This window comes from Mytilus edulis, chromosome 7 (assembly GCF_963676685.1).
Source record: "Mytilus edulis chromosome 7, xbMytEdul2.2, whole genome shotgun sequence".
In the NCBI taxonomy this organism is placed as follows: domain Eukaryota; kingdom Metazoa; phylum Mollusca; class Bivalvia; order Mytilida; family Mytilidae; genus Mytilus; species Mytilus edulis.
In genome coordinates this window covers 79,170,441-79,194,271 of record NC_092350.1, presented here as the reverse complement: position 1 = coordinate 79,194,271, position 23,831 = coordinate 79,170,441, and the positions used below count along the sequence as shown (strand labels likewise).

General features: G+C 31.9%; 1 protein-coding gene across 1 annotated transcript in view; it reads right to left on the bottom strand.

The window, feature by feature from the left end:
• Positions 1–19,203, bottom strand: part of LOC139483652 (cartilage matrix protein-like) — a 30,403-nt gene extending 11,200 nt beyond the window's left edge. Inside the window, exons 1-2 of the mRNA XM_071267627.1 lie at positions 19,116–19,203; positions 11,367–11,669 (exon numbers count right to left, since the gene is read on the bottom strand). Of these exons, the coding sequence (XP_071123728.1) occupies positions 11,367–11,669; positions 19,116–19,179 (367 nt within the window). The 5' untranslated portion in view covers positions 19,180–19,203. The remainder of the gene's footprint in view (positions 1–11,366; positions 11,670–19,115) is intronic.
• Between the last annotated feature and the right edge of the window lie 4,628 nt (positions 19,204–23,831).

Here is a 23,831-nt window from a genome sequence, read left to right as displayed (position 1 = left end):
CACTTTTTGATATGGGACGAGCTCTGACGTCCCACGGCCCCAGCTTGTCTGGCAAAACAGCCGTTGGACGTCAGAGTAATTTCCGACTACCTTATATCATGTTCTCAGATATCATCTCTCAATTTAAAAAATCACGAAAAATGGAACCTATTATGTGTTGCTCTCCTAGCTATAAAATGTATCCAAAACCACAGATGTGGAACATATTCTATCAATCATTTGGTAACTAATGCAATTAGTGTCTCTTCCATGCCCGTCTTGAACATAAAAACTAAACTAAATATAAAATAAACAACACTCCTAATGCTCAGGTTGGTTGTCATCGTGCAACACAGTTAATAACACCATATAGGAAAATCATAGAACTACATTACTCATAAAACACTGTCAAACATCCAAACATACTATCCACACTCATCTGTGTCCACACTTGTTAAAACTTTGAAAAATATAAATACTGAAAAGAACTCATTCGGCTGAAAACAGAGGTAATATACTCTTTTTGCAGTTATGTTTCTTTGAAGCTGCAGTAAATCTATTTCGAAAGAAAAAGAAGCCTCCTTTTATGAACTTGAATTAGGATACGGTACAGTTTGATTGTAATACTGCACTATATGGTCTTTTATCTTCAGACGTAGCTCTATTTTTCATTATATATTTTTTTAACAGGAGCCATTTTCATTGAGGTTTTCAAATCTTTACTAAACTTTATACTGATTTGATAATTTAGTCTTAGATGCATGATTTTTTAAATTAGTTGTTAGTTGTTTTGAACTAGCTGTCAGTAAACTGCGAGTAGTCTCAGATATACCTAGTGTCTTTTTGTTGTTTGGATGTACAAGTACCCGGCCACGTCCACTTGTATTTAGTATTTGTATTTTTATCCATCGGATGAGTTAAGCCTTTTTCAAGTGATTTTTATAGTTCGTTCTTATGTTGTACTATTATACCACTGTCCCAGGTTAGGGGAGGGTTGGGATCCCGCTAACATGTTTAATATCATAATACTTATGTATCAAGTTACATACTTGATTTAAATTGTAACCATTTTAACTGCAAATAATCCAAATAAATTGTAAATATGAATTGTTTCACCTTTAATCGTAATAATTGAAATTCTATCAAACCTGACATGATTTAGTTTTATGTGCTCAAAAATGGAGGCGTGGTACATTGTGAATTACAATGTTAGAATAAATCTTTTCAAATGTTAAAATTGAGAATGGAAATGGGGAATGTATCAAAGAGACAACAACCCGACTAAAGAGCAGTCGAAGGCGACCAATGAGTCTTCAACGCAGCGATAAAAATCCCGCACCCGAAGGCGGGCTTCGACCATGTTGAAGAATATTGCACATTTCCAAGCGAGATAACTCAAGTTGTTTAAGACTCTTGTATAAAAACAAAAATAGTTTTAAATTGCTCACCGAGATATAATCTTATTATGACACATCACGTATGTGTATTTAAATTAAGTCTTCATAATTTTTGTAAATTGACGTTAAACATGTTTAACCCCACCACATTATTTAAGAATGTGCCTGTCCCAAGTCAGGAGCCTGTAATTCAGTGGTTGTCGTTTTTTATGTGTTAGTACACTTTTTTTTTCGTTCATTCTTTTATATAAATAAGGCCGTTAGTTTTCTCGTTTGAATTGTTTTACATTGTCTTATCGGGGCCTTTTAAAGCTGACTATGCGGTATGGGTTTTCTTCATTGTTGAAGGCCGTACGGTGACCAATAGTTGTTAATGTCTGTGTCATTTTGGTCTCTTGTGAACAGTTGTCTCATTGGCAATCATACCACATCTTCTTTTTTTTTTTTTATATAACCTCGGTTTTGAATGTATCTGTGTTATTCTATTGTTCATTTTTTTACGAAATATTTTTTTTTTTTTTTTTTTTTCAACTTTAAATATTTTATTTTACTACTGGTTGTGAACAATGTCCCTTAGCGCTACAACAATGACGCTAAGGTTCCTCCCTGTGTTGTTAATTGCTAATGAAACCAGGGGATTTGATTAGCAAAATATCTTATAGTTATATCTTGTGTTAGTTGCATTTTACAAAGTATTCATACGAGCACACAATACATATATATTATTCAGTGATCCTATATATAAACAGAGACATATACACATGTGTATATATAAACACTCAGGAAAGTAATAAGAAAAAAAGAACACAAAATAACCGGATTTTTGACCGTCATTTGTTTTGATTATATAAAACTAGTTTAACCGAAAGTAGAATGATCAAGAATGATCAAGCATGGTTGACCTCATGGCTTGACAAATAATTTCATGAAATGGTGAGTAATTTATTACCGTGATCAAGTCACTTATCCAATGTGTAAATTTTTAAACTTATAATAATCGAATATTTCAGGTAAGTAAGAATGAAATATATTGAAGAGATCAAAGAAGGAGCTATTGACCCCTGATCTTGATTGATTTGTCAATTATTAATTGATTGATTCTTTGTTATTTAAATACTGTAGTATTTGTATAAGGTCTAATTCTCATTAAAAAAAAATATATAATCAAAGTTTTGATATTTTCCTCTGTAATTTTCTCAAAAATAGACTATCTGGATGATATAACATTTGTGTTTCAATTTCATTTTTTAGAACTGACAACATGTTCACAAATTTAGTTCTCTTTTCTGATAAATAAAAACATTTATAAATCACAAAACAAATCATTGTTATGACATGATTAATTGGATTATATTCAATATCTTCAATTTTATATCCAAGTACAAGATTTTTAAGACAGAAGACATGTTGATCTATATTAAAATACATAAATATGTCATAAATTATTGACCAATAATTTTTTACCCATTTACATTCAAAGAAAAAATGATTATAGTTATCACATTTGGAACAAATCACACAATTTGGATTATCAGATATTTTCCAACGATACAAATTATGATTAATTGCTGTAATATTATGCAGTAATTTCCATCTAAACATTTTCATTCTACTATCTTTTAAAAAATGGAATGTAAAAGTAAGGTTCTTCTTTATAAAATAAGTAACATTATCAAAAGTGAAATGATTTTTCCATACACAAAATCCTACTGGGAGCTCATTATTAGATTTAATTAAAATATTATATATTTCTTTGAATGAAATTTTGTCCAGATTGTAATACAATCCATGGCTATTCATTTTTATGTCTTGTTGAAAATGAATTTTAGTATTTGTAGATGTTTTACTCTTTAATTTTTCTTTCCAAGATTTGGGTATAGCTTTACGTAAAATACATGTTTCTGCTATCCAATTTTGTTTCCTGTTAAGTTTGTCTAAAATTTTTTGAGAAAGGACTAGGGGCTATAAGGGCCATTTTTGGCCCCACCCCCAAATTCCATTTAATTTGTCATGTTGTAAGTCTATACCATAGACCTTCTGAAAATAATAGAATTTTGGGTCTAGCTCGTTTATTCTGTTGCCTAGCAACCACTAAAATGGCGGAGTTAAACTCATCAAATATGATTATTATACAGCTTAAATATATCTATATTTGAAATTGAACCTGTTTAGCATGTAGTGAACTTTACACTTGTACACTATTTAAATATTACATAATTAATTGCACATTTTTGCCAATTCACTGTTGTTTCTCCATAGCAACATATATGTGCCCATGGCAACCGTGATTTGTTTTCTATTTACAAGATTTAATTTTAAATATATTGAAACAGAAAGGCAATTTAAGATGTAAATTGTAAAAAGAAACAAACTCCAAGGTAAATATTAAGGGGGAAAGCAATATTGAAACACCAACAAACAAAACAAAACACCGGGTATTGCTGATATATATAGATTGTGCATCTGATGCTGGGTGGGGTCTCACTTATCAGCGATAAGAAGAATAATATAAAGACAAGACACATTTAGCGCTAGAAATCTTAATATTGATTATCTTAAATAAATAGATACAGACACATGCATTAAAGGGTGTTTTCAAAAGTCAGTGTATTTCCATGACAGTAGTTATCTTTCCGGAAGGGGTATGGGTTGAAGGGGGGCATTTCTATTTACACCTTTTTAAAGTCATATGAAACGCGTGAGCGGTGAAAAATAATGTTTGTTCAATTCTTGAACCAATGCATGTATACATCATAAACTTAGTCCTCTGTGCACGATTGTATCATTATTTTCGCAAATATATCATATAATCGTCATTTTTTTTTCACTCTGTTTGTTATGATTTAACACATATGGCTGCTCATTAAATGCCGTGTTTTGAAGCCGAGTTTTAACGATTGCCACCTTAAAGTAAACAAATCACAAAAAGCATGGGTATTGAGCACGTGTTTAACATGTATAATCAGATATTTGTTTATTTCAATGACAGATCCATGCGTATTGTGGTCACCGGAATTTTACGAGGAGGGTTACGCTCGGGTCACTATGCATACGGAAAATATGTCGGCGAATTGCTTCCTGGAAGCAAGCATAAAAAATAATTAAACTTTTTCTAAATGTGGACAAATTAAAGAATTTTCCTCAGAAAAAAATTTATATGTACAGAAGTTGTATAATGAAAACTATCCATAAAGTTATAAAAAACATATGCATATTTTTTTTTAATTTGAGGTTTCTTATGACTTTAAGCTTGAATAAGTGAAAAGTTGAGAAAACTATCAGATATATATGATATAACTTTTTTTCCTACGCAATTTATGAAAAGGTATATATTTTTAAAATGTAAAACTGGGTGAGGTGTCAAAACAGCGGCACCCCCTATCAATTAAGTATTGAAGTACACCCCCTCCTAACCCCAACCCCTCTAGACTAATGTAAAGGATCGTTAATAGGGTTGACTTTTCCAAATTCATCTTATTTTTATTATCTATTTCAGTCGTCCAGACACATAACCGTATCATTCTATAGAATTACAAAACTGGAACATGCTACTATATCAAATAAATCTGTATTCTTTGAGATTTTTTCTATATTCAATATATATATATATATATTATTTGTTTTATTGTAGTTTTTGTCAATGTGACTAGTTTACTCAGTTTCGCCTCCACTAATCTTAGCGTCGTATGACTTGGTCTTTGATCATGATGACAATATTCATTATATATTCGTAAAAATTATTGAAAACAAGAATGTGTCTTTAGTACATGGATGCCCAAATCGAAAGACTAACAATGACCAGGAAATCCTAGGTTAGGACAGGCCCAAAAAATCGGCAGATTTAAACATGTTATTGTTGCGATCTCAAACCCCCTCCCCCTCCCTAGGCAAAGTAGAAAAAATTCAAACACACAATACACACAGTAAAATTTACTTAAAAAAAGTCTGATTATAGTTATCAAAAGTACCAGGATTATAATTTTATACGCCAGACGCGCGTTTCGTCTTCATAAGACTCATCAGTGACGCTCAGATCAAAATAGTTGAAAAGCCAAATAAATACAAAGTTGAAGAGCATTGAGGATCCGAAATTCCAAAAAGTTGTGCCAAATACGGCTAAGGTAATCTACTCCGAGTCTGATGTCAAATTCAACTACCTTGACCAAACACTTAAACCTGAAGCGAGACACAAGGACAATCGGACGAACAGACTGACATACGCACAGACGAACAGACGCATAGACCAGAAAACATAATGCCCACAAATGGGGCTTAACAACAAAGCCGGGTCACATTTTAAAATTAACACTTCATTTTTACCCATGATTATAAAACTATTCAAAACATAACCTTTAAAAAGGTAACAACATGTAGTATGCTTACAGACTTCAGGCTCTTGTTTCTATGCATGGAAAGGTCAATTATCCATATATATATATATATACATTTGCAAATTTACAGATCTTACATTGTTGGGTTGATGTTTAGACGAGTTGTATATACATAATGTACACAGCCATGTATCACCATCACTGCTGGTGACCCAATGAATAAATCTGTTGTAGAGTTGTCACAGGCTCAGGCGTACTTATATAATAATATATACATGTTTATACGGATATATGGATAGTCTACCCTTATGCCGTTTCAGTTTTTTTACCATCAAATTTTATAGAACTTGTTCTCTATGCACATTACCCACAAAGACACATCCAATTGAAATATATGTAGTTTCATTTTCGAAATAAATCTCGTGTTTCTCGCCAATTATGGAAATTTAAGTAAAATACACCCCCCCCTCCCCCCCACTTTTCGTTACATACATCATGGATCTGACCCTAATACCAGAGAGAGAAGATTACCCCATTCAAACAACAAATTTTGAATTTATAATTAGCAAAAACATCAGAAATGTGCAGATTTTGTTATATTGAAGGAAGGTCTATCTAAAATTTCATAATTAAAAAAATTGTCCTCAAAGTTGTTATTGACTTCCTTACACATGAAGTCTATTGCTGTCGGATTTTTTAAAGAAATTTAACTAGATAAACTTACAGAAATATAATTAGGAATACACTTTACATTCATAAACAAAAAAATTAAGTTTCTATAGGTATAAGAATGTATAAACTAAACTTTGTCAGATGAAAAAGTCCAATTTGGATTTCAGCTTTTTATTGCTCCTCTTGGCTATGAAATATATAAAATAAACTATCGCACCAACCTTGCACCAAAAAGATTTTTTAACCGAAGTTTGATATGTATAAACTTGTCAAAATGTTAAAATTTCTAATTGGTGCAAGCATGGTGCGGTGGTCAAAATTTAGAAAAACCATCAAATTTTCGGTATTTTTGCTTATTTTCCCAATTATGACGTCATTTGAACCTACCATTGTGACGTCATTGAACCTTTTTTAGTTAAAAAAAACCATTTTTTTAAAATCATTTACTCATATTCTAATAATTTATGGAGAAAAATCTGCTCTGTTAGAATTTTTATTATCTTGTAAATCTGGGGCCATTTTAGGCCATTAAAGCCCCTACTCCTTTCTCCTTTATCGTCGATTATGTCGTTAATAAAAATTATATCTTCTTCTATCCAATGTTTAAAATACAAACTTTTGCCTTGATTTTTAATATATTGATTTCCCCATATAACTTGTTTCCTTATATCTAAAAAGTTCTCAGGGTTTTTTGTCTTCCCGCCACCATTTATAATCCAGCATTTTAAGATTTCTAAGTAAAAATTAGGCAGGTTTTTTATGTTCTTTAATGATTTATGAGAACCCAGATTCATTTTAAATATGAGGTTCTTACCCCCAAACTCACTGAAATAGTAGGTTGGAATTATTTTCCAGTTTGCCCACGTTTCATCTGTAAGCCTTTAACCCAGTTTATTTTCATTGCTTCAATGTAAGAATCTAGATCTGTCATTTTTAACCCCCCTTCTAAATAATTTTTTCTTAGCACTGAGCGTTTAACTTTCTCACTACCACCGTCCCATAAAAAGTTATATATCATCTTCTTAAACTTAGATATAGTTTCTTTGCACAGATTTATTAGTGATGCAATATATGTTATATTAGGTATGACAAGTGTTTTGATGATAGTGATTTTACCAATCATGCTAATTTTCCTTTTTTTCCAATCATTAATTATTTTTTCTGATTTTTCCAACTGTTTTTCTGTATTAAGTTTTTGACATTCTTTCTTGTCAGAGCCAAAATAAATGCCAAGACTTTTTACGTTATGTTTCCAATTAATGTTTTCGAATTTGTCCTTGCAGTGTTTAAGTTTACCTAGCCAAATACCTTCTGTTTTATTTCTATTAAGTTTGAGTCCAGAGAGCGATCCAAAGGTTTCAATTATATTAAGTGCATGCTTTATTTCATTTTTAGATTTTAAAAAAAGAGTTGTGTCATCTGCTAATTGTGAATTTTTTTTAGACTATGAGTTTTTTTATCAATTTTTATTTGTATTCCTTTTATATCATTAGAGTCTCTTATTCTGCAAGCAAGTAATTCAACTGATAAAACAAACAATAAAGCGCTTAAAGGACATCCTTGTCGAATTCCGCGCTCAATGTTGAAGGTTTCTGAAATCCACCCATTATTTAAAATACATCCTTTTATGTCAAAATATAGGGTTTTAACCCACTTCTGAAATGATTCATTAAACCCAAATTTCTTTAATGATTCCAACATAAAATCCCATTCCAGTGAATCAAATGCTTTAGTAAAGTCGATAAATAATATAGCTCCTTCAATATTAAAATTTTCAGAATAATCTATAATGTCTTGAATTTGACGCACATTGAATCCTATATAGCGATTTTTTATGTATCCATTTTGGTCTCTATGGATTATTAATGGTAAGATTTTTTTAAGTCTTTGTGCTAAAGTATATGTTATTAATTTCACATCTATATTTAATAAAGTTATTGGACGGTAATTATCCAGGGACAAAGGGTCATTTTTCTTGTAAATTAATGATATAATCCCAATCTTTTGGGTATTAGATAAAGATTCTTTATCATAACAAGTATTAGAAACTTTCAAAACTATGTTCTTCAGTTTTGGCCAAAATTGTCTGTAAAACTCTACAGTTAAACCGTCTTTCCCAGGTGTTTTATTTAGTTTCATTTTAAAAATGGAGGATGTTAACTCTTCTAGTGTTAATTTACCATCTACCTGTTTACTTTCAGAAGATGTCAAAGAATGATTTATGTTTGTACCCTCAATATATGATTTTAAGATTTCAGTATCAGGGTTAGAGCTTTTGTATAGAACTTTGTAATACTCTTTACTCATATTAAGAATTTCACTTTGATCTACAGTTACCTCCCCATTTTGGGACAATAACTTATTAATAGATTTTTTTGATTGCCTGTGTTTTTCTAAAGATAAAAAGAATTTTGTATTTTTTTCACCTTCCTCTACCCATTTTATTCTTGACCTAATTTGGGCCCCTTTTGCCTTTAATGAGTATATATGGTCTAGTTCATTTTCTAATTGTTTAATTTCATTAGAAAGATTATTATTTGTGTCTGTAGGTAGTGTATCTAACCTTTCGTTTAAAACTTTAATTTCGCTTTCCAAAACCTTGATTTTATTTTTTCTTTCTTTGGCTTTCGATTTACAATATTTAATTGTAGTGTCTCTGGTATCAATTTTAAACAAGTTCCACTGAGTAAGAAGATTTTCATTATTAAATTTATTCTCATACTTATCAATCAATTTATTTATTATTTTTTTACGAAATATATCATTGCCATGGTATATGAAATTCATAAACACAATACGTCATTTTGATACATTTTTCTGTATCAAATCTCTTAAAATTCGATAAAAACTTTCAATAACAATTACCACTTTTCATTTCTAAATAATGAAAGTTTGCAAAGCAGAAACTATCAACCTTTCTATTATGTCAATCCATTTTTATACTGTACATACGACATCTGTCGAACGGAGGTTTGGAGTTTACATTTCAAAATGCAGTTGACATTAGAAAACATTGATTTAAAATACGTTTTTCTTGATAATTAGATTGATTCATCATTTTTCAATCTTAATTGCTGTGGAAAAATTAACTGCGACGAAAATGGATTTTTTTTAATTTTTAAATCAACCCATAGTCAAACATACAATAACCACAATGAAACAATCGGAAAAAATAAAAAAATATGAATGTTATTTTCAAATGGCCATTGAAAACAGTAAACGCTGACTTAAAATTATTTTTTTTGAAGAATCATATTTGGAAATCCTTCTCAAAGTTCACTTGCTATGGACATTTTTTATCACATTTAAGGTGAAAAAGATATATTAAAAATTATAACAGGGTATAAGTGTTTCCCGTTTCCATCAATGATAACTATTTATAAGATTTATCAATGACATAGTAGGTGTTCTGATTAATATTTAAAAGATAAATATCCCTCATTCTTTTGAATTACTGGCCCCTAAACTAAAACGTGTACTAGTTTAGTGAAAATAAACTTCATAGTGATGTCCAGATGCTCCTGAAATGGAATAGGCGCAAAAATTAGACCGGGTTAAACATATTTTGTGTGATATCCACCCTCCTCTATACCTCTATTAAATGTACAAAACACGCACACACAGCAATACAGTTATATTTAGCTTTAAAAATAGTCCGAGTTCGATGGCAGAATAGATAATAAAAGAAACTAAGCAAAATGGCAATGATACATACATTAACAAAGGACTAATAGCAGTTACTGACATGCCAACTCCAGACCTAAAGTCTATTTAAATGAACTTTAATTGAAAACACAAGACTAGCAAATGCTAGGGGTTCAAGACAGGCGCATAGTTTGTGAGATCAGAGATCATTTAGATTAATAAGTCGAAAATAAACCGACAACGTCATGGCTAAAAACAAAACAAGGCAAACAGACAAACAATAGTACTCAAAACAATCATAGCAAACTAAAGACTGAGCAACACGAACTACACCAACATATGAGGGATCTCAGATGCTACGGAAGGGTAAGCAGATTCTGCTCCACATGTTGCACCAGTCGTGTTGCTCATGTTTGTACAAACTAGGTAATGAGTCTAATTCGGTAGATCACATTCGGGAAAAGAAGGTTGGAGTGTAGTTAAAAACGACATAAAAACAATATCCGCAATCATCTGTGAAATGGATATTCCATAACAATCAACCAACTCTGGATTGCGTTCGTAAAATTTACGAAGGGATTATTTTAACTTTATTACTTGGAACTCCTAGTTTAATAGCTTCCTCATGAGTAGCAACATTCTATCTAGGAAATCATGATAGGAAATACTGCTCTGCTGGAATTTTGCTACAAAGAAATGGAAAGTCCACAAATGAGAAGGTATCAACCTTTCCCCTTTACCTATAATGTGGAAAAAATAAACAGCAATACGAACAGTAAAACTCACTCAGTTTAAAAGAAGTCCGAGTCCGATGTTGTTTAAGTCACAAAACCAAAAAATAAGCAAAATGACAATGATACATAAATTAACAAAGGACTACTAGCAGTTGCTGACATGCCAGCTCCAGACATCAATTGAACTGATAGAAATAGTATGTCTTCATCTTATGCTGATTAATCACAATCAATCCTATTAGAGATTTTGTTTCATGTCTCCATAATTGACAAGAGAAGAACATTACACGTATCACTACGACAACTGGTTTTAAAATGATTTGGTTAATTTCCGATGCAAAGACTCATTATTAGTTCAACAATGCCATCTTTAATGACTTGAAAACAGCATCGTAACTGGATTCTTTCTGAAGAAGTTTGTTTAAAGGTTTGGTTAGCTTTTGGTGTGAATGACGACATTTTTGTGATTTGTATAGAATATTATTACCATTGAAGAGGGGATGTGAAATACCTGAATGTATTAGATGTCTGCACGTTGATTTATATTTACGAATGATGTCCTGAAAGTAATTTTATCATCGATACAGTAAAATTTAAAGACTACTTGCCATTCTTCTTTGTAAAACTGCTCTTTCTGGCATGATCTAGTGCATCATAGGTTTTTGTCCCACCACCTACATACGGGATCTGTTTGATAAAATGTCGAAGAAGTTGTATCAAATTCAAACTTTTCAACTTTATTTCTGTTTTAACATTTGTTGAAAATACATCTACGCCGACCTGTGTGTGTTTCTTACTGATCGTGAATTGACCTGCTATATTCGCTGCGGTGTTTTTCACAGTTTGGAAATTATCCTTTCCAACACTACCTGACATGTCCAGAATAAACAAGACATCTGCTTTTGTGTCAACTAGAAAAGAGAGAGAGGAAAATGTTTATCTTAGAGAATGCAGTTCGTGATTATCTATTACATTTTAAGTGTGAGTACATCAATAAAAAAAAATATTTGTTCTGCAAGTGCGACTCAAAGATGTTATCGTAATTATATTGGCTTAGATAAACATTTTAACCATTCAAAATTTGTGATTTGAAAACATAAGTCAATATTTTTATGAATTTTCATTAGTTTTTGGATACATCATTGCGTTGCCATTATCAATGTATAGAGTTTGAGGTGCTAGGTTTGACAATAGACAAAATGAGCATCTTGCAAATGTCTAATAATATAAGTTTTCCCGTCATTGAAAGACATATATATTTGTCATCTCTCAAAATGAGTGTTTTTAAGCTTTAAAAATGATAATCTTAATTATTGTACAATGTCGGTATTAACGTGTTATCATCTAGTCGGCTATGATGACACCGATACTTGAAAAATCCTTGTGGAGAGTTTGTTTCAAAGGTAATCATACCACATACACATTTTTGGTTTTTTTTTACAGTTAAGAGAAACCACAAACGTACAAGAAATCGAAAAGTTAAATTTATTCCGTATTAATGCAGCATATGAATATTTATAAAACTAAAAACGAAGGACATGATAACAACTGTAAAAGAGGGACGAAAGATACCAGAGGGACAGTCAAACTCATAAATCGAAAATAAACTGACAACACCATTGCTAAAAAATGAAATAGACAAACAGACAAACAATAGTACACATGACATAACATAGAAAACTAAAGAATAAACAACACGAAGCCCACCAAAAACTAGGGGTGATATCAGGTGCTCCGGAAGGGTAAGCAGATCCTGCTCCAAGTCTTGAGGTTTGAGAATGTATGTTGGTGATGGGAATCTTTGCATTTGTGGAAAGTTTACCCAAATGTTTGTTAACCCGTCGTGTTGCTAATGTGATTACAAATCCGGTATATAGTCTAATTCGGTAGCTCAAGTTCATGAAAGGGAACGGGTTTGTAGTTAGGACGTAAGGAACATATCCGATATCATTTGTGAAACGGTTATTACATAACGGTCAACCAAATCGTAATGGAGTCCGTAAAACTTCACCATTTGGAACTCTTGGTTTAATAGCTTCCTTGTGAGCAGCAACCCTCTATCAAGGAAATCATGATAGGAAATGCAAGCACGGGAATATCGTATCAATTGGGAGATATATACATCGTATGCATTTGCTGCTGGAATGTTGCTACTTAGAAATGGAAAGTTCACAATTGGAAAGCTGAAATCATCTCTTTTGTCGTAAAGTTTTGTTGTCAACCGACCCTCATTGTCAATTTCTAGATGTAAGGCAAGATATGAGGCCGACTTAACAGTATCTGTAGTATCCTTTATCTCTAGTTCGATGGGAGAGATGCGTTCAACATAGTCACCAAATTTTGAATTATTTAGTGAAAGAACATCATCTATATAGCGGAAAGTTGAGTTAAAGGATATTGCTAACTCCTTATCTTTCTTCCTAAGAAGTTCCTGTATGTAAACCGTTAAGTAAAATCCTTGTTTCAAAAATTCCATTCCAATAGGATACATATATTACATTATTGTAGTGATAAACAAATTTTCAAGACGTTTCAGACATTGACCTTATTCCGTTTCTGTGTTTCTCTTCTAAACTACATGGTAGACAATTTTTCTTTTGCAATTTTTAAGATGTTTTGGTTATCCATCTTTATCTTATTGTTAAGTAAAAGTTAAATGATCTTAATTCTTTCAATGCAAAAGAGAACGTCTACATTTGAACATTGGTGGATATGTCTCTTCGGCAGTCATATACCACATCTCCCTGTTTTTGTAACGACACATTTTTGTCGATAAATGTTCATTGCTAAGGTGGGATATTAATTTTGTTAAACAATACAGAAAGTTTTGTAAAAATCATATGTCACCAAGCTATGCATTTAATAAAACATATGACATCATTAAGAGTATACAGTAATTAATTATTCAAACACCATGATACATCATAAACCAAAAGATAAAAAAAAAATTAAAGTGGCATTAGCTACGAGATATATAAAATATAAAACATGGTATTGTTTTTGTTCAATCATTAATAAAGTGGAATAGTGAAATAATAATTCGCTTTTTGCAGCCAGTATGGTTAAATTTTGTCAAAATAAGCTAATTAAGAAACATTGATAATGAGTTAAAGGAAATATGAATGAATGAATGAATCTTTATTGCAGAAGCATAGACATGTTATGGCAAAATTAACAACATATATTACATAATATAAAACATGAATAGACAGCAGGGAACAATAGTATAATACAATGACATGACATATAAAGTTATGAGACTATATTTGATCGTATATTCCATGCAGCTTTTACATAATTACAGAATTTAATCGTAAGATATTTACTAGAAGCTTGTAGTATATTTAATAGTTTTAGATCATTAGGCCAAGAACAATAATACTTTGGTAAAAATTGGGTTCGTACAGATCTATAAGCTGGACAAACAAGAACAAAATGATATTCATCTTCAATAACAAACATTTTACAACATTCACATAAACGATTTTCTCTAGGAATATTATTATAACGACCTACTTCAATATTTAACTTTAATGTTCCACTACGTAATTTTGTTAACAGACTAACATTATTGATATAAGAAAGATATTTTTCAATATAAAAAGTTAATTTAAATCTACAATAAAATGACAGTTTACTACATTCCTGAATAGTAGTTGACCAATTCTGCAAGTATTGATCTTTGATACGAGTTTTAGTAGTATTTATACATATTGTGGTAGCATCTTGGTTTAAAAGCGAGGCGCGCGTCTGGCGTACAAACTATAATCCTGGTACCTTTGATAACTATTTAGCCATTCATAGTTTAAACCAAGATCATATAATATATCTCGTATATTTGAGGCCCAGTTTACATAACCATTGATAGCATCGTCATACAAGAGTTTATACACATCATATACAACCTTGGGTTTATTTGTAATAATATGTAACCAATATTTCAATATTTTTTGTTTTCTAACAATAAAAAGAGGTAAATGGCCAAGTTCGCCATATAAAAAACATGTTGGTACATTTCGACCCAATTTTAACACAAATCTACAAAAACGATTATGAATAAGTTCGATATCTTTACCACGATGGAAACCCCATATTTCTGATGCATAGCATAAGACGGATCCGACTATACTGTCGAAAAGAAACATCTGTTCTTCTGGATTGATAAAGAATTGTTTTAGAGAGTTCATTAAAGATGACATGGCTCTAGATCCTTGTTGTGCTAGACGTTTTTGAGTATGTAAAAACTTTCCGTTGTAATGTAATAATACACCAAGGTACACATATGAATTAACAACTTGCAGTTCCTTGTTATCATAGTAAAAATTAGTGTCTACTGGTCTAAATCCATTTCTAAATAACACTACTTTGGTTCTATCAGCGTTAACTTCGATATTCCATTTATTGCAGTAAAAAAAAAGTTTATCAAATAAGTGTTGCAGAACAGTCGGTGTTTTTCCAAATAAAACGGTGTCGTCAGCTAAAAGTATTAAATATATAAGAATTCCATTCAAAGATATGACTTCTTCGTTTACATCAGTGGAGATATCTTGAATAATGTCATTTATAAAAAATAAGAAAAGTAAGGGAGATAACTGCTCGCCTTGTTTTACACCAAGATGGTTATCAAAAGTCTCTGATAGTACTCCGCCAGACCACACACGTAAACGCACACAGGACTAAATAGAATTTACCATTGATACGAATTTACTGCTAACTCCAGATTTGAGAAGTTTGTATATCAAAATTCTTCTGTCCACCTTATCAAACGCCCTTCGGAAGTCTACGAAGCCACAGTACAATTTTAATTTATGCTTAAGGCAGCAACCATTTGATTTTCTGGGGGGGGGGGGGGGGGCTATGTTTTTTTTTTTTGGTGACCGGGTCACCGGACACATTTTTTAAACTAGATACCCCAAAGATGATTGTGGCCAAGTTTGGATTAATTTGGCCCAGTAGTTCCAGAGGAGAAGATTTTTGTAAAAGATTACTCAGATTTACGAAAAATGGCTAAAAATTTACCATAAAGGGCAATAACTCGTAAAGAGGTCAACTGACCATTTCGGTCATGTGACTTATTTGTAAATCTTACTTTGCTGAACATTATTGCTGTTTACAGTTTATCTCTATCTATAATAATATTCAAGATAATAACCAACAACAGTAATATTTCCTTTAAATTACCAATTTAGGGGCAGCAACCCAACAACGGATTGTCCAATTCATCTGAAAATATCAGGGCAGATAGATCTTGATCTGATAAACAATATTACCCATGTCAGATTTGCTCTAAATGCTTTGGTTTTTGAGTTATAAGCCAAAAACTGCATTTTACCCTTATGTTCTATTTTTAGCCATGGTGGCCATCTTGGTTGGTTGGCCGGGTCACCGGACACATTTTTTAAACTAGATACCCCAATGATGATTGTTTTCGACTTGTCGCGAAAAAAATAGATTGTTTTTTTTTTGTCCAGAATACGTAATTAGTCAGACCGTACACATACGGTCGGACCGTACGCGTACGGTCTGACTAATATTAAGAAGTTGGTCACGTTTATCAGATACAAATGTATATAACAGATCAATATAGCTTACATCTCAAATTAATGTAAAAAGTTCAATAGTAATTGAAATAAAACAAAACAATGTTATAACTATTTTAAAAAATCACGGTTATTTAATCTGTTAATCTCATGTATTAAGCATGTCAGCAATTCATATATTGAAGCCAAGTATGCTAATTAAAATTGAAGTTATCGGAAGTAAACTTAGAGTGGGAGGACAATCAATCGTTTTAGAATATTAAGGAACTTTACAAAAAAAATGCAAAGCAACGTGCATGAACAAATTATGTTACTGTAAAAAAAAATATGACGTTCTTTGTTGAAGTCAGTGTCACCTTGAGTACCAAAATAGGAATCACGGATATAAAAATAAACACATATTTAATTTCAATTGTTCGCTTAATCATTTTATCCATATACATGTAATAAAATCAATTTGTATAACTAAAAATAATGATTTTGATAAATATTTGTTTAAATTTAACCAATATGATCCCAAAACATCAGCTGGACCGTACGCGTATACTCATACGGTCCGAACGTACGCGTATGGTCGGACCATACGAGTATACGTATACGGTCCGGACCGTACGCGTACGGTCCAAATACTCATATGGTCTGGAACATAAATATAGCGTCAACAGCAGACCGTCCTGGCTGGAATCCAAATTGGTTGTCTATTATATGATTTTCGTCCTGAAACAACGATAACAAACGGACAGTTAGAATACCAGTGAACAACTTTGACAGGATGCTTACTAATATTATAGGTCTATAATTAATCGGACTCGTAAGATCACCACTTTTAGGAACAGGAATAACTAAACATTCAGTCCAATTTTCTGGATATACTCCGATAGCAAATATCGAGTTGAACAAAGTTTTTAAAATAGGTGCGAAAAATGAAGGACATGACGAAAACATCTCACCTACAATTTCGTCGTTACCTGCACTTTTCCAGGATTTAAGTCTCTTTAGTGCTTTAATAATTTCGTCTTCAGAGATGTCTGTATCTAATAAGTCTATATTTACACCATCAAAATAAGTGTTGTTTAAAAGATCTAACACTGTATCAGATAGTTAAGGTGGGTTCATACCAAGAACATTTTAAAAATAACTAAACATTGCTTCGTTGTCCGCTACACACTTTGATTTGTTTTTTGGCTTTAAGGTTGACCAAAATTTCTTTGGATTCGTTTTTGCAATACTACAAAGTTCCAAACCTTTTCTCCTCTTAAAATTGTACTGAGCTTTTCGTTTCACTGTATTGTAAGAATTTCTAGCAATAACGTATTCACTCCTGTTTGCTTCCGTTTGGTGACGTAGAAAAAAGTTTCTTGTGACATGAAGTGTTTTTCGGGCGTTTTTGCAATTTTCATCGAACCATTCATTATTCGGACGATTTTGGCGATCTATGTTTTTATCAATAGAAACTGAGTGTCCAAACACTTTGAAAGCGCTCTCATAAATAATACGAGTTATCTCTCTTACGGCGTTATGTATGTCGACATCTAAAGTGATATCATTTACAACTAACAATAGTTTTTCTCTATGAGGTTGTAACATTTGAGCATATCTTTTTTACTTGTTTCCCATTTAATGTAATTGCGTGTTGTAGTATTTGTTCTTTTTTGACATATAGTGGAAAAGTTAAGTTCAAAAAATAAAGGCATATGATCCGAAAACTCATTCATTTCTAGAACTTCAAAATCACTAATAATACCATAACTGTTCGGAGACAGAACATTTCAGAAGCAGATAATCGTTGACACTCGTCCCTTTACTGTTACAAAACGTGAATTTACCATTCATATCGCTTCCGAGTCTACCGTTAGCTACATACACTATGGTTGATGACACCAGCTGTCAATTAACAAAACTGTCACTGATTAGCCGCCAAATTCATTATATGTGAACTAAATAATTTTACAAATAAACAAAAAACAATTGAAATTGAGGAGCATTTGGGGTCGGGATAAAGTATATTTCTGATACAATAATGATGTCATTAAAGGTCGGTATCATCATGACTATGAGAGTGAGTTGAGTTCTTACAATGTATTTATCAATGTTAACACGTGTATTTGATTAACTGTACTGTCCAGGCGAGCTGATATCCCAAATAGTGTTTGTTTTTTTATTTATAAATATTTTATGTTCGTTTGAGTTGACGAACAAGAACATAATTTAAATTATTTCATTGAGATTTTTTATTTTATCTAGGTAGCAATATTTCAATGCATATTCAGTCTTTATATTTTTTTACATTCAATATACATTTGCAATGCTTATGGTTTAAATTAAACCTCTTTAAGAGAGTTGCCACAATAAGAGGTAACAACTACACTTAAACTTATGTTTTTTTTTATAACCCTTCTCATATTTCCTCTTGTTTTTTGGTGTTGTTTTTTTTTTATAAATTACTGTTCTATGACAAGTATTAAGACTATAAATGACAGAAACTGTTATTAAAAAATGAGATGTTGATAAAAATGTTATAGCACAATGATTATTTCTTTCCGGATCATGGAAGATCATGGAAGAAAGATAAAACAAACCATAATCTTTCAATCTTCTACATGTTTTCTAGACCTTTGAGGTCCAAATTTTGTCGAAGATGTTCTACTTGGTACGTGAAATAGATACTGTGAGTGTGTATATAAAGGGGGAGGGTGTGTGTGTGTGGTTTCTTTTTCGTTAACAGTTCATTTTCACCATAAACCTTTTATTGACGGTAAACGAGATTATAAGTATAAATGCACATGAGCTTTATACAGCTTTGTAGAATATACTTACTTAATTGTAGACTCGGTTTAACCACTAGTAACAAACACATCAAGTTTGCTATCATTATCCTCATGTTCACGAGTTATTCCACTGCAATATAAGAGTTGTTTTCATTATAAACGCAAAAATGCATGTCAAGTATGCATACCCGGCGGAACCATCTCTTATTATTCAGTGTCGCTGTTGTCTTGACTATAAGTAGATTCGTCTCATATAGGACCACATCCATTAAACGGAGAAGAGTATAAATTCACAATATTGGCCAAGTTGTGAGTTTATTAAAAGATGCCATGAGTTGAAAAAAAAGATAGACAAGATAATGATAAAAAAGGGGGAAAAGCTTAAAGTCATAAGAAACCTCAAATTAAAAAAAATAATGCATATGTTTTTTTATAACTCAATGGATAGTTTTCATTATAAAACTTATGTACATATACTTTTATTTTGAAGAAAATTCTTTAATTTATTCATATTTAGAAGAAGTTTACTTTATCTTAATTGCTTGCTCCAGGAAGCAATTCTCCCGACATATTTTCCGTATGCAAAGTGACCTCAGTGTGACCCATCTCGTAAAAATCCGGTGATCACAATACGCATGGATGTCCTTAAAATAAACTATTATCTGAATTTACATGTTAAACACGTGCTCAATTTCAATACTTTTTTGTTGATTTTTTGTCGATTGTTGACAAACAGGTGACAATCGTTAAACTTCGACTTCAAAACACGAATACCTGCCATATTTTCACAACACAGACCGATTGAAAAAAAATGACGATTATACGAAACACAGAAGACTAAGTTTATGATGTTTGTATGCATTATTTCAAGAATTGGAAGAACATTATTTTCCACCGGTCACTCGTTCCTTATGACTTTAATACTTAAGTGTTCAAATATAAGGGTTTCAACCTCGATCGGCAAAATTTACTTTTGACAATGTTATTAGACGAACTTTTATCCACATTTCAATATTTTCAGATTTTACAAACATTTTACGTATTTGTCTTCCTAACATTTACATTTACATCCAATTTGTTCCATTAAATATAAAAATAAGGAGATGTGGTAAGATTGCCAATGAGACATCTATCTACCAAACTTCAAATGGAGTGGATGTAAGAAATTATAGTAAATAGTACGGTCTTCAACAATGAGAAAAATTCAGTCCGTATGGTCAGGTATATAAGTCCCCGACATTTAAAGTACGAAACAATTCAATTGAGAAATAAACGGCATAATTAATAACAAAGCAGTTTACGAAAAACAGATATGACATGCATGAACTATAAACGACAACCACTCAATAATAGGCTCCTATTGTGGCCGGGAGAGGCCACTTCGCGTTTTCGCGTTTTCGCGTTTTCTCCTTTCACTTTCACGCGAAATCGAGAAATCGAGAAATCGGGAAATCGGGAAATCGAGAAAGCGAGAAAGCGAAATCGAGAAATCGAGAAAGCGAAATCGAGAAATCGGGAAATCGGTAAATCGGGTAATCGAGAAATAGAGAAAGCAAAAAACACAAAATCGAGAAATCGGGAAAATGAAAACACGAAATCGATTTCATTTCCCGTTTTCGCTTTCGCGTTATCGCGTTTTTGCTTTCTTGATTTCTCGATTTCCCGTTTTCGCTTTCTCGCTTTTCCGATTTCCCGATTTTCCGATTTCCTGATTTCTCAATTTCCCGATTTCGCCTTCCCGATTTCTCGATTTTCCGATTTCCCGATTTCGCGTTTGCAAAATGAAAGGAGAAAACGCGAAAACGTGAAATGGCTGCATCCGAACACCATAGGCTCCTGACGTGGGACCGGCACATATAGAACGTGGCGAGATTAATTAAGTGTGAAGACGCCAACCATCCCTAACCTAGGACAGTGTTGCAACAGTGCAACATAAGAACAAACTATTGAAATACAGTTGAAAAGGGCTTAACTCATCAGATGGATACAAATATAAATAAATTTAACAAAAATACAAAGTGGATGTGATGCTAACCTGGGTTTTAAAAACACTTGACTCATTTTCGACGAGAATTATGCTCTTGATCATAAAATTTCAAATATTCTAAAGCACACAAAAAGACAATACAAATCTACAGATCTTAGGTTTGATCCGTCTGATATTTCAACCCACGACCTCCACAACACGCGGTTAGCAAGCTGCCACAAGATCACACTGCATTTTGAGTTTTGTTAAATTTTTAATAAAAGTTTGAAGAATTCTTCTATGATTTAATTTTATTTTTTGTATTTAGTTTTGTTTATATCTTAATGATATTTACAGCCAATAAAGATAGAAAAGAATGTTTTTTTTTATATAATTGTAAACATATAATTGATACTGTGATTCAGTTGTAGTGAAATAAAAAAAAATGATTACTCTACCTTCAAATATAGTTTACATATATCGTTCTGTGATTCAGTGTGGTTTTTTTTCAGTTTGATATATTATATATATATATAGCTTGAAAACGTGGTTCTAATTTTACATCACATGCGCACGAAAATAGCAATCGTTTGTGGTTTTTTTAATTGCAAAAAAAGTGTTCCATATGGCAATCATAATATTTTGACTCCGGCAGTAATTTTAAGCTTCTAGCTAAGACGATCAATTAAGATAATATGCATAACTGCAATTTTTTATTTTCAAACTTCTTTATAAGTGCATATGGCATTGAATCAGTTTTAAAGTGCATCTATTATATTCTACTGAAATGCATTATGTCAATAAAACAATCAAATGTTGACATATTTATAGTAAATAATGGTAAGATATACATAAGATTCAATGCATATCAATATATAATGATAAAGAAGTAATATATGATATAATCTAATAACTATATTGTTTCCTGAAAACGTCACTCATTGGTTACATAAAAAGTAAAACTTTCCAAACAAAACAAGGAAATTCATACATAAAATATTAAACAACCTATTCTTAACAGTTTAAAATTAATCTCCACTCAGACAGTTACATTCTTACTTTTATGATGTGTTTGTCAGAATCATAGGATTTATTTCTAAGTGGAGAAGTAGAACAGAAGGGCATATATATAAAGCATTCAACAGTAGAAAATATGCTATGTCGGTAAAGAATACTACTTAAAAGAAAACGGTCAACCACAATTTTTTTTATTGAGGAACAATGGTCCATCCCCTTAGCGCCTGTGGTCCGTTCATGAAAATATTTTATGAACTTCGCATTTATTTAAAAGATGAACAAGATTTTCGTTTTTGTTAATTTTTATTTTGTGCTTTATATAAACTGATATGCAAAGCCCTTTTCAACTGTTTTTTTTTGTAGATGGTTCATATGCCGCTCGTTCACTGACCTAGGTTAAGGGAGGGTTTGGCACCAGCAAACATGTTTATCATTCATGTGCTTGTCTAAAGTTAGTAACCTGTAAATGAGCGGTTGCCATATTTATCTGTTTTTTATATTTGTTTTGTTTATTGTTTTTCTTATGTTGTACCATAACACCACTATCCTAGATTTAATGGGTGACTCCTTTAACCCTGCCACATTATGGGTCCTTCCCCAAGACAGGAACTGTAGTTTCGTGTATGTCGTTCGTTCATTTCTGTCATACTTGAAGATAGTTTTGTTATAGATAAAGGCAACAGTAGTATACCGCTGTTCCAAAGTCATAAATCGATTGAGAAAAAAAAATATCCGGGTTACAAACTAAAACCAAAAGAAACACAACCGTAAGAGTTATTTTTCAATAAAATATTTTCATATTTTTCTTGTTGGAGTTTTTTTTATTGCCGAGTATATGGTATGGGTTTTGCTTATTGTTTGAGGTTGTATGTTGGCCTACTTACATTAACTTCATTTGAACTTATATTTGTGTCATGGGCAATCAAACCCCATGTCATTATTTTTATAGTTTAGGATTATATTTTGCACACATAAGCTTGGTTAGGCTCATGAATACTCACCAGTATTTCATATTGTAACTGGTACCATTGCATACACATTTAGATAATAAGGATATAGTAAAAAAAAACATCAGTCATATATGTGCAACGCATTCAGTTGTTGGCCCCACTCTCCTCAGTACAAGATGAAATATATCTAAATTTCTGAAAATGAATGAGACTTGTTAGTCTTTAGGTTCCAGACTCTACCATAATTTAATCGCCGGTTTAAGGTTTCACATCATGGGCTCAAGCCTTTTGTGTCACAAATCCATATTTGTGTTTCTGATGTAGAAATAAGGCCCAATAAACTCAGCCTTGGAGCTCGAGTTAATATCCCGCTATTCTAGAAGTTGCCCTAAATATGACGTCTGTAAAAAGAGCAACTTGGTTTTTTTTAAATGTCATAGATAACCGTGATTTTGTACTGTTTCAGTACCGAAGTACGTCAAATGGATATAACCAAAAATAGACTAAACAGTATAAATTATGATTTACTAAGGCAATTCAAAGAATACTATAACACGTTATTAAAAAGACAAACAACGTCAGTACCCAGAATCGATACTTCAAGATTATCGTGTATTATAAGTTAAAACGGAATATTTATCAACAATGTTTTGGTATTTTTCGATGAACTATTTCAGAAAGGACGAGACGTTCTTTGACATATTTACCTCCTGCTCAGACAATGGTGGCGTTTTACAATGTCTGAGTAGCAGGTGTTAGCTCTTAATACCGAATGCGTTTGGAAATGTATCAGGTGTTAGCTCTTGAATACCGAATGAGTTTGGAAATGTAT